General features: G+C 39.7%; 2 protein-coding genes across 8 annotated transcripts in view; one reads left to right on the forward strand and one right to left on the reverse strand.

Annotated features, from left to right (window-relative positions):
* The window catches only part of CHLSN (cholesin), a 133,724-nt gene that overhangs the window by 65,910 nt on the left and 55,166 nt on the right, over nt 1-12,648 (reverse strand). Inside the window, exon 1 of one of the 3 annotated variants that reach the window (XM_075436150.1) lies at nt 6,829-6,930. The exons of the other annotated variants lie outside the window; for them this stretch is intronic. Within the exon in view, the coding sequence (XP_075292265.1) occupies nt 6,829-6,831 (3 nt within the window). The 5' untranslated portion in view covers nt 6,832-6,930. Of the gene's footprint in view, nt 1-6,828; nt 6,931-12,648 lie in introns of those variants that run through there. 3 annotated transcript variants of the gene reach the window in all.
* The window catches only part of GPR146 (G protein-coupled receptor 146), a 55,666-nt gene that overhangs the window by 31,386 nt on the left and 11,632 nt on the right, over nt 1-12,648 (forward strand). The window contains exon 3 of one of the 5 annotated variants that reach the window (XR_012765569.1): nt 3,798-3,837. The exons of 3 other annotated variants lie outside the window; for them this stretch is intronic. Coding sequence is in view for 1 of the 2 variants with exons in the window: in XM_075436142.1 (XP_075292257.1) it covers nt 3,798-3,928 (131 nt within the window). In the remaining variant the exon portion in view is untranslated. Of the gene's footprint in view, nt 1-3,797; nt 3,929-12,648 lie in introns of those variants that run through there. One more of the 5 variants, XM_075436142.1, reaches the window with a different exon arrangement.

The following is a 12,648-nucleotide window of genomic DNA, read 5'->3' on the forward strand; positions in this document are numbered from 1 at the left end:
TACAATTTAACATCTCTGCAGTGGTGTTAGAGCTGACACCTGAAGACCATGAAAGAGCACACATCTAATCTCAGACTTTAATAACCAGTAAATCACAAACTGAAGTCCCAAAGCCAAGATAAGGCCATTAGTAGAGCTGTGGGAAGAAAGTAACAAGGGAGACGGAGACGGCAATCCACCAGGTCGATGCATGGTGTGGAGTGGAGTGGGTAGCAGGGAGGATGGCCAACAAGCACAGGGAGGCAAAGAGCACAGTTGCCAAAACAGAGGATGCTGCCCAGCTGGAGCTGTCATCTACAGAACAAAGTACCAACCTGCACCTCGGACAGTGGTTAACAGAAGCTACAGCATGACTGATAAGGCATAGTCTGATTAGCACAAAAGCACAATTACTGGAGCTTCAACTGATCCTAAAGGGAAGACTGAGCACTCCTGTAAAAATCAGGTTTCCATTTTCAGATACTTTTTTCTACTTCTTCAGTATTAACTACAACAATATTGCATACAGAGAAATGTAGAAACCAAGATCTGTTTGATTGCCTCAGCAATACAGTGTAAATCTGGAGTAACCACAAAGGCTTGAATCTCAAAATATGCACCAGTGCAATTGGCTCCTGAATTTTACCAGTTTTTTGTCTGGAGACAGTGTGAGGAATCTCCTTTAGCCAGGAAGGAAAAACTATTAAAGTCAGGTAAGATGCTCTCAGCAGCTACGGTAGGCACGGGGTTATTAAGTGGATCTTTCCATGGCTGCTCCAGCTCCAGTTTTATTTGCTGGGAGCTGGTTATGTAACTAACACAAAAGAAGAGAACCATTTCTGGGTTGTTTTCCTTTGCAAGCCCTGGGCTGCCAGGAGGAACTGAGAGAATTCCAAAGCAGCTTCCTTTCGGTTGCTCTTTTGGGCGTTTCTCTTTGAAGTGGCACCCTAAGCGGCTGCTCATTCACCAGTGTTGTAGGTAGCCTTTAGAGCAATACTTTCCACCCTTCAAGCTTAAGTACAGAAACACACAATTAATTAAAGCAAGTTGTGTTATTGCTTCAGCCTTTTATTTCTACTTGGTGTCAGACTCTAAGATGCAAATACTCTTTGTAGTAGGATTTCAGACACTCTGGAGAAAGTGCTGAACTTTATATGATCTGATACGGTTTGGGTAACACACGAACAGTCTAAGAAAACCATTTAGCTATTGCTTAGAGGGAAAAATCATTCTAAAATCTAGAAACAGAGTGAAACTCCACAATGGCTCTAACTACTTTGCAGCTTTCCTGTGCTGTATTTAACCGATTATTTAACCCTTTGTTCTGAGGTGCCTTTTTTTTAATCACTCCCCCCCACCCAGAAAGAAGAGTAAGACTAAAATTAAATTTTATATGGAACGATTGCAAAGCAGATTTGGCTAGGAAATCTTCGTTTGTTAACAGAAAAATGGACCACTTACTCACCAGATGTCTGTCATGCAACAAAAAATGCATCTAATGCTGCTTATAATAATAGTGGCCAAACAGCACATTACTGTTTTCCAAATATTTTCCTGGTGTGGAATGTTTGTAAACTATCCTCTTGCACTGCTGCCAAACTCCAGAAACACTCTCTAGGGCAGTTTTAGTTCTTAACTAAAGAAATATCCTCACATTATTAAGAATTATTACGGAGAAAAGATTTCAGTGAATCTGTCCTAACGCAATGGCTCTCTCTCATGTCCACATAGCGTGTATGTTATTTATTTTCATTCTTTGAGCACAGGATTTTATAGTCATAATTATCTCATTTTTTCATAGTACAAACAGTGCAATTTTTATTCATTTGGGTCAACATTTTTGTTGCATTCTTCCTCTGTTTTTTTCTTCCCTTTAAAATCGGCATTAACAACAATTACACTATATTTATGCTATCAAAATACCTGTTGGGGTAGAGATTTGTTAATAAATTGTACTTTCAAATGAACATAGATCAAAAGTGGCAATAGTAAAATGGACAGCTAGAGGAAATGATGTTTTAACACCATTTTCATCCTCCATATCCTTGAAAAGAAATAGTTCTTCAACCACGCACCTTCATCTAAAAAGATTTTTGTGCAAGAATTTTCACCAAAATCTGGAAGGCTTCAAGAAATAATGTTCAGTCGAGCAGATTGTAGAAGCTAGAAGCGCTTCATGGTCAACTGGCTATGAAATCCTGCGAGCTAGCCACAATCTTGAGCATGCAATCTTGCTGCTTTACATCTTTTTTTAAAGGGTTGAAGAGCACCCAAGCATTTATTAAGGAAGACAGTAAGGCCTGGGAATTTTTCCCTTCTAATACATCTCATCTCCTGTTTCCTCTGCGCTGCATAGCGAGCTGTAGTGCCTTCAGCCTGTCCTGTAGTCTTCACAAAATCCACCCAGAGGGTTAAAGCCCTTCATCCAACCCCGCCACGTGAGGTCTGCAAAGGAAAGAGCTGCTGAAAGCCTGCTAACAGGAAAAGCTCAAGAGCAGTGTGTTATATTCTGTGTGTTTGGATTAGCCCACAACAGCTAAACAAACTGATTTAATGTCTAATGACATTTTCGAACAATAGCTAATAAAATTATTCAAAGTATGCAGAGACAAAAGATACGCACAAACACACCAGAATATGTCTCTAATACTTCTACACAAGCAATGACCTAACAGTGAATTCCAGCAGTTTGGCCATTCAAATTAGAGGTCAAATGTAAAGGAGCCCAAGTAAAAAAACTACTGAATAGAAAAGACACAAATACTCCTGCCTTGCCCATTATTATTAGAGACATATTCTGGTGTGTCTGTGTGCATCTTTTGTCTCTGCACACTTTGAATAATTTTATTATCTCTTTCCTATTTGTATGGAACTATAAGGTTTTGTCCCATGTTTTTAGCATAGAACCTTGTTTCTGAAACAGAACCATGGTCTTTTCAAAATAAATAAATAAAAGGCACGTTACTGAAGTGAATCACAAGCTCTGAATACTTTCAGAAAGCTTCTCTGAACTAGCTTGGTTAGCAGGTCTCAGGGATTTTCACTAAAGCCACATGAGGATCCTGAGTCATGCCAGCAGAGGAAGGAGCTGCGATGGATCCAGATGCTATCGCTGCTCTCCCCGCCGGTTTGCCACTGACCCACTGGTGGTTCCCGCTCCGGCAGTGATGGAGCTGGCACAAGGAAAATAACATTCCTGCACCCGGCTCAGCAGCTTGAGTTCACTGCAACGCCCCTGGAGAGGGTGCACCTTTGCGGTCCGGTCCGGAAAGCAATCTGCGAGAGTGCAGAGTGAGGTGTCCCACTGCTGGGGCCGGTGGCCCTCGCCCCAAGGGAGGCTGTGCTGTCCCCCTGGGGCCGTGGCACCTCCAGCCACCACAGCACCACGCACCAGAGCCCGCCGGGCAACGGCCCGCAGAGGAAGCTGGATGCATTTCTCCAACCAGAGTCGCTGGTTCTGAGGAACTAATGTGTGATTAATGGGGTTGCGGCACTGGTACAACTGCGGTCACCTTTTCAAAGTTTTCCATCCAAGTTCTCACAACCTGAAATGTTGTAGCAGATTGAAAAATGAAAGGGACTAAGAGTTGTGCGTATCTAAAAGGCAGTTTAAAGCAACTAGTCTAAAATTTGCAAATACATCTTGCTTACTTCAGCTGATTTGCACATTCAATTCAATTTTTTTTAATTAATAACCAAAGTATTTTAAGACATGTTATGACCAAATACGAACTTGCTGAATACTCACACTAAGATAAAACACAAATAAACAGTCCTAAATGAATCCCATTAATATTACATCTTACTTCTACACTTAGAACAACAGCACTGAAAAATACGAAGAAATGTCAGCGGGGCCTGGCTGCATTCTGTGCAACGAGCGAGGGGATCTTTGCCCCCCCCACAGTCTCTTTATCATCTCCCACCAACAGTTTGCGCTCTTCTGAAGGTACCATCATTTCAGCTTAAGATAAAAGCATACCGAGGAATATTTCTGATAATCCTTTTATATGAATAACTATTATTTATAGACAATATACACATGGGTATGAAGGCCCAAATGTACACCCACTAATTCACTAATACCATAGTGATGCTTCAACAAAACCACTTCAGCTCATAAAAATAATATTCTGGCAACCACAGTCCTAAATAACTACTTTCACTTTAACCCTGTGATTTGTTTAATCCATCTGAATCACTAATTCTACCTAAGTCTGTTACTGCATAGAGCACTTTTTGAAAGTCACTATACTGCTGAACAAAATTGAACAGAACGTCTTAGTTTTTGTATTATTTAGCTCTAGTAAGTAAAAAATATTATCAGAATTGTCTAACTATTCCTGTCAGATGTAGCAGCGTGTCAGAAACATCAGCATTTCAAACATGTGGTGACTTCATCATCCGAACCACTACAAACTCTTCTATAAACAAAAACCTGCACTGCTCAAATACAACTTTCATATTAACAAAGTGACTTGTAATTATGAACTTTAAGACTGTGCATTAACTTCACAAAACCATCGCAATGAGAACTGTATTTGGGGGAAGATGGACAGGGAACCGCCATATTTAATTCAGCGTATTAATCAAGTCAATAGCAACAGTATGCTGTGTCTGAAAATGGAGCTTGTGAGGAGACCCTCAAGGCTTCTGTGACCCCTGCTGCTCAGTGGCAGCAAAGAAAAAGTCCATTAGGTTACGTATGTCTTTCACGCTCATGCTGGACTCCCATCCAGCTGAACTTCTACCACGTGCACAGAAAAAATATCTGGCTTCTGTTTTAAGGTGTTTTAAGTGTGGGCTAATCTTTGTGGCAGGTCACAGAAGAGGCTCCACCTTCACTGAGGCTGCCACTTGCTTACTTTGCAATGAGGCTGAGTTAAAAATTAAGTCACGAAAGTAAACCTCAAACACTCTTGTTCACTGTTTCCCTCAGTCCCCTCGCAGCTGTCTGGCCAGGACCGAGACTCAGCACACAGCCCCATGGGTCTGCCACAAGAAACACCTGGGCAAGTTCTACCAGTCAGAATGTTGTTACAATTTGGACTTTTCTGGTCAAAACACAACAGCCTCCTCTGCCCCACACCTACCCCAAGTTACTCCGGACGATCAGTGACAAGTGACAGTTTCGTAGCACAACTGTGTAGGGGATTACAGATCTTTACATTCAAACAAGCCTCGGGGAAAGCGTGCTAGGCAAACCTGAGCAGGACAACGTAAAATCTATCAGGTTGTGGGCACCGCAAACTGAAATAAGGGATGGACTGGCGGGGCCTATAAGAGAAAGCAGTCGCCTCTATAAAACCAAGCAAGCGGCAGACTCGCAGGAGCCACGTTAATGCCCTCTGCTCTCCCAAGAGACCCAAGGAGCACTATTCCATCTCCCAGTCTCTGCATTTTTCTACTGCAAAAAGCCTGTGTGCTAAAGTTTATGAGGTCTGAATTTCAAAAGGAAAGCATGCTTCACCTTAAACTCTATGTCCAGCTGTCACTGGTATTTTATCAAATGTAAATCAACGGAGTTTGGGGGTTTTGCTCTGTGTTTCAAAATATAAACCATACATAACTGCTTAACCAAATGAGTGATAAGCATAAAATATTACAAACCATAAAAAAAAAAGGAAAAAGCATAATCCTGGGCTGCCCCACATTGTCTCCTCACAGAAATAGTACTGCTGAGATTAAAGAAGTGCGTGTTTATTTAACAATTTGACCTATCTCCAACAATAAAGCATTTAATGGAAAATATTAATGTGGGACCTACAAACAGAGCCACTATGTTATAAAGATTGTAAATAGAGAATTGGGATGTTTTTTACTTTAATATAAACAATAAAGGCTTAGCCAAAAGGAACAAAAACAAAACAAAAAAAAAAAACAACTGAACTAGGTAAATACTTAGATCATCAATACTGACAATCAAAAAACTTCTCTGGTGTTAACCTCAGAATCTGTTTTCTAGTCCTATCAAAGTTTTAGCTTACAAGATACTGCAAGAATAAAAATAAGAAACTAATGGTATAAAATAAGAAAACACATGTATGTTAAATACACTACATACATGCCTAATGTGAACGACACATTCTTCATTCGTTTTAGGGACCAACTCCCTTACGGTTTATAAGTAAAAGCATATAGTATACTTTACTGCTTTGGGGAGGAAGGAAGACACATAAATTAATTCCTCATTACAGTTTAAAAAGGCAAATTATTTAAGGACTATTTGTATTCAAGCTAAGTAGACAGAATCATGATATTACACGCTTTCGATTCAACTGGAAAAAATTTACATTTACCTACCATCTCATTAAAGTAAGATGACCTAGCAGTAGTCATCTTCCTCTTTTTTTTTTAATTAAAATGTTCTTTTTGAAGGCTTAAAATGATTCTGAGGTTTACAGCAAAGTTTTTTTTAAAGCATACACTGGCTCTTTTTCACGTCTAATGTTGGTTACTGTCTAAACTCTCCAGAGGCCAAGTGGATGTCACAGGCTTTTGCTAAATCGCATTGTTTTTCAAAGGCAGTAAGGGATATGACTCTCGACAATCACAGCTGCCATGAGTATCTCTAAAGAAAATCAGATTTTACTAACATAATATTTTTGCCAGTTTGGCTTCTTTCACTCTGGGTTTATTACTCCATTAACACACACAGCTTTGCAGAATAGCTACTCCTATGGTAAAAACTCTTTTCTTGCACCAAAAAAAGCTTTCTGGTTTGATGCAGCTGCTATTTGCCTCCCATTACGTAACTACACCAAAGGTTGAACTGCTCTCGAACCACAGTAACGTCTTCCCCATTCGTCCTTTCCAAAAAAAAAACAGACCCCCAAAATCCCCTGTCACCATTACGAGCAGAGTCCATAGAACGGTCCTCCTGGCAGGATCAGGCCCCCAGTTTCAGCAGCAGCCCCCTGCGCCAATATGAGCATGAAGCTGAAGCTTAAAGGATTACGCGTCCGTATGTGCAGGGGAAGTCACATGTATACGCAGAGTGCGGTGCCACTGCCCAGGGCGGTGCAGCGGTGTCAGCAGTCTTTTTCTAAGCTTCCCCGTTGTTTACTCCTACTAGAGAAATGGGATATCCGAGTTTTCTGCTGAGCTCACGTTGAAAAGGGTCTGACTTGATGGGCAAAATGGCTCTGCCAGCCATCAGGGAACAATAACGCAGTGCCTACCAGGTGAGATTTTAAGAAGTTCACCTTTTAGATTGCTTTCGGTTTTTAACAGCCTAGAAACAATTTACATTAATGCATATAAAGCCTGCGTCAGTGAAAATGAATAGCGCCGCTGTTAGAAACCCATGTTCAGTTTTTAGACAACAGTTCTTTAGGAAAAACATCATAGTTTAAATTTGTCATGCTCCTACTTTTATCTGGTTGTCCAAAAGAAAGTTACAGTAGGCTTTTTCTTAAGCATATCAATTTTCATGCTCTTGCACATTAGACTGGATTTCTCATTTATTGTTCCTGCATGTACTGAGTGTGTGTTTTTAAGGGTTTTATTAATCACTCTGAATATGAGATCTCAACTTTTCTGTATATTAAATCTAGAAGTATACAGTATAGCAAATTGATCAAAAGTTAATCTAATTAGTCTTTAATAAAGCAAAAAGTTCTCAGTGAAAGTGAGATACTTATGAATCTTCTATTCCCAGCATAAAACACGCAGCAAACCATACTATGAAGTATTACTGCAAAGCAGCTAAAAGACACAGCAGTAACTAATTAAATAATTAATCACCATTAAGCTGCATTTTCATTTATATTACAAAAGAAGGTAAGCCAGAAGCAAACTTCAAAGCACTAAAAATTTCCTAACTGCTTTCAGCAGAAGCTTTGAATAAGCAGAATGACTGCTGTCCTTTTTAGCCTCCACAGGCAGTTTTAACTATGCTAATCACCATGATATTTGCAAATCTTTCTTCTACTGTACTTAGCAGAAGACCTACTTTCCTTTAGGGCTCTCAGCCAAACTTTATGTCTTTTTTGTATAAATGTTAAAGCAGCACAAAAAGGCAGCGCCCTATTTCTCATGCCAGCATCACATCCATGGTGTATTTGATTGGCCCCACGATTTAAGTCAAAGCAGTATCCCATGGATTTCAACAGAAGTTGGACTGATTCTGAAATGATAATAAAAAGAGTTAATCAAATGTCTGGACAAAGTGATTCATGTGTACGTCTATGTTTGTGATCTGCACATCAGAATGATTCATTTGAACATCTGTGTGCAGGATCTGAACATCAGATAAGAGTTTATCAGAATATTATGCATATTTTCCACAACAGCTAGAACATGTAAGGCTCATTTAAGTGAACATAGGCTAGTAGCCTCCAGTGACCTCCCTACAAACTGTGGTTTATTGTTGGTATTCACCCTCTGCCTGTGTGGGTTGTGTGAAAACAACCACTTATCAATCATTACTAAGCAACTGGCTCTGTGACAAACTAATTACTCCTCAGGCTTCCACCCATTAGCACAGGAGGAAGCAGATTATAAATTCATGTTATATATCAAGGCTCTATACAGCTCCTGCAGTAACAAAATCCACTACAGAAGTCATGCTTTTTTCCTGTGGTGTGCAAGACTTTAAAAAATGTGTGTACCTATAACAGACACTAAGAAATCTTTTTTAAAAAATCTGTTCAAATTAAAAAAAAAAATCAGTAATTGCTGAATGGCACATGAATCAATACACTAGAATTAGTCAGCAATACTGTTTATTTCAGTGTCATTTATTTGGCTGTAGTTCCAGTAATTTGTACAAATCCTACCCGTGGCTTCCCAAAATACCATGGATTGAACAGAATGTGGGTAACAGGTAGCTACAGGTAGTATACTCAAGGTGTGACTTCATCGACATTTTTGTAATGGGAGACTTTAGGTTTAGAGAGTCCTGGTTTACAGAGGTCCTAGACTCCTTTGCACTTTTCTTCTCCCAAAATTACTTTCATTTTTTTGCCCTTGGAACAATTTGCCCAGCCTTATACCAGGCTGGAAAAAATAAGACCCTTTAAGAATAACTAAGGAAGGATTCCCATCCACACACCTGTGAAGCGTGGCCAAGGACTCAGATGGAATGATCAAATACTTCAATCTGTTAAACCCTCTCCAAGCATCCTAGAACAGAAAGTGCTAAAGGTTATTACTGGCTGTTTCACATTGGATGGAAGGGTCATTCCATGCATGCAGGTGCAATGGGGAGCTTTGTAAGAAACCAAGACTATTTGTAGAAAATGTCAGTTAATAAGGGGTAAAAACCCCACCACTGATCAAGTGGAGTGGGCAGTGGCACGTGACAAGGAGTAAATGGACAAATCAGAATCCATTCACGTCAGCACGATGCCTCTTAATTAATTTCAAGTGCCTGGTAAATGAAAATTCCTACTCCAAATCATACAGTCTAATAATAGCCAGTCTTAGACCAACACTAATATATACTAGCCCTCCTAAAATGTTCAAGTAAAATACTTCATTCAGACATTATAAATGGAATATTAAAATGCAATCAGTAAATACGCAACTTCATCCAAGGGGCAGCCAGAAAATGGTATTTCTTTCACAAAGCAACAGAAATTAAAAGCCACGGGAGTGTCAAGAACAAGATGTCTCAGACTTTTGCTGACAATTATCAGAAAGATATTTGCTTACAGATGTGGCAAATTTTGAGGTAATTTCGGCCTTGGTGCAACCCTGCTGAGGGCCAATTTCCCTCTTTAAACTCCATCTTACACACTCCTTCTTGTAAATGTTATCTGAGAAAGAACTATGTCAATATTTTTGCATTTACTGGAAATCTGGTCTCTGCAGTCTGAGTCTGTTTCACAAGACTTTCCTTTACCCAGCCAACCTGATGTCTCGTTGATAAGTCACCGGGTCAGCTTTCACTGATGTTTCTAGTAGGAAATGGCATTATATTATAGTTTCCAGGAAAACCACCATCTGTGCTTCCCATCAGTCTTTGTAACTGGCAGCAACATATCTGTGGGGAATGTTTCTGTACTGCCAAATTTCAGCAGCATTCCCTGTCACAGCCCTAAGCATGGGTGAAGCTAACGAACAGTGGGTTAAGAGCTGCCCTTTCCACCCTGCCAACTCATTTACAGAGTAATTCCAGCAGAGCCGGTGTGCCTTGGACACTCTGTCCCTGGGATAAATTCAGTCCACAGTATCTAGAATAGGGATAATTTGCATGAATTCTGATTGGCAAGAATCAGTGATCTTTACTGGAGTGATGCTTATTGACCAGAAGCACAATGTTCAGTTCACACACACTCCTCACCTGGAACCCGAGCATCCCAAAATGCTGGAAATGCCACGATCTAGCCACTTGCTATCTCATAGGAGGTGCAAACAGATCATTTGCACCTATGATCTAAACAAAGAAATCAGCTAAACAAAATTGTCTTGTCATTTTATATTTTCTCAAATATTAAAAAGGCCTCAGCAGTAAATTTTAAATTCATATCTTTGATCTGATGATCTTTACACTGAAATGGAACGTATGTGTTTCATAAACATTTGTGCCCAAAATCAGTCTTAACTGACTTGTTCCACAGTTTAAGCATCTGTAGATACGAGGGTGGAAAGCCTCTGTAGTTAAGCATTGATGATTATCATGTAAGAAAGATCCTTCAATGAAACTGTTCAACTAGTGTATTCCAATCCTTAAGTCAGAAAAAAATAACTAAAATACTTTCATTAAAAACAGTGGGACACAGTGTGTTTACTATGTAAACCTAGTTAAGTCCCAGCTACTCTGAACATCAACATCATGATAGCAAGAAAGTTTTCTCAAGGCATGTGTAATCCTTGTTAGATCCACTGAGTTGAAGTATTTCGTATTAAAAGAAACTAGCTTTAAATTGAATGAAATCGTTGCTGCCATTAATGGGCTTGTTTGCTCTCCAGGAAACTGAAACTGCATGTTTTAATTAAGTCTTTTGGTTTCTGTGGCTCACCAGTTACAAGCACAGTGGAAATTCTGCCACAGGTTAAAGTTTTAGAAGACTTTTTCACTGAACCAGTTAAAAAATGGAATATATATATAGCGGCTTTCAGTCATCTTGATACCGAATTTAAGTTTGCTACCACTTAGTTTTACAGTAGGATAGCTGCATCAAAATCAGTTTCCAAGTGCTCTGAAAACATGAAGCAGGACCTGCAGGACTACTAATTGGCTGTTCGTATTCAACACTTGCATGGTGCCGTCTGCTGATGCTTGAAACCTGTCACTTCTTCCATTCCAGTTACTCAACTTTACAAAATCCAGAGCTCGAAACATCTTATGAAGCCTATTTTCTAATACTACACTCATTCTAATTATTACTGTTACTTAATACACCATAAGTTACTGGAAGTGACTACGAACACCTGGAAAATTACAAGGGTTTTGCTTTGCATATAACTCAATTTTGTAAGAAAAGTACTACCTAGGGGATATTTGGGCATCTCGAAATTGTATCTCATTTCAGAAGCCCAGGCAGATAAGCCTTGTAGACAAATACAGGTAACCGCTGCATAAAGTCATTCCGCCTGATGGAATACTCATCTTTAGAACTGCACAAAAATAAGTCACTTTTTGCAGTAATGAAATCTTAAACTACAATACATCTATGATGTATTAAAAGCTGCACTGCTCACTCCACGGTGAATAAAAAAGCAAAATACATCAGGTTTTCCATACAGAGGCTCTTTGGGAATTCAGTGATAAAGCTAAGTCAGGAAGAGGTGGAGCAGGAGACCAGTCACACTCGTCTGATACTGGGACACCGAGAGAAGTAACAAAACATGATCTGGTTTATCAAGTTAACCCATGCAGAGCCCCCAGCACCGCTGTTCCTGAGCAGTTGCAAGGAAGGCACAGCCATCAGCAACCAAACTCCCGCCGAGCCTCTACTACAGAGAAACAAACAGCAAAAAAAAAAGGAGGATTTATCTGGAGTGGCAGATGTGCCTGGCAGATAGCATCTGTGTCTGAACATGGGACTCCTTCCACACGAGTCTTCAGGGGCCTTACACTGGACTATCTTCTCTCCACAGAACTCAATCTCCTCATTTTGCAAGAATTCCATTTGTCTCTTCTACCCTGTAGTACTTGGTTACTACAACCTTCCAGACCACCACCACACTCTAACAGATATAACAGTCTCCTAAAAACACCCTTTGGCAGTCTTTATTACGGCTTCCAGAGGAGTTGATTTTTTTTGTCTGTCTTTTTTGGAATATATTATCTGTTCTCATAAGCTTTAAGCTGCTTAAAAATCGAGGGAGAAGAGAGAAATCAAACAGTTATCCGATTCTGATGGATACACATGTTGTTTTGCGCAATCTTCCATGAACTCTGAAGACAGAAGAAAGTTCTTCAGTTCTAACCTAATATACTGAAGCTGCGCATCTTGAAAAAGAGTTGCCATAACCTAAACTCAAGTTTTCCTCTCTTTCTTCCAAACCAAAGGAGCATCTGAACTCATTTGTTGATGCTTGCTGATGTGTAACAGCAATTTGCAGAGACTTACTTCTGACATGGCCTTACACGAACTTGGGTTCCCAGAGAGATGAACAATCTACATAAAAATAAACTGTGCAGCTGACATTTTTAATAGTTTTGTATTATATGGAATTATATATATTTATATAATAAAGATTATGTAAACAAAAGGT

The sequence above is a fragment of the Opisthocomus hoazin genome, chromosome 15, assembly GCF_030867145.1.
Source record: "Opisthocomus hoazin isolate bOpiHoa1 chromosome 15, bOpiHoa1.hap1, whole genome shotgun sequence".
Classification (NCBI taxonomy): domain Eukaryota; kingdom Metazoa; phylum Chordata; class Aves; order Opisthocomiformes; family Opisthocomidae; genus Opisthocomus; species Opisthocomus hoazin.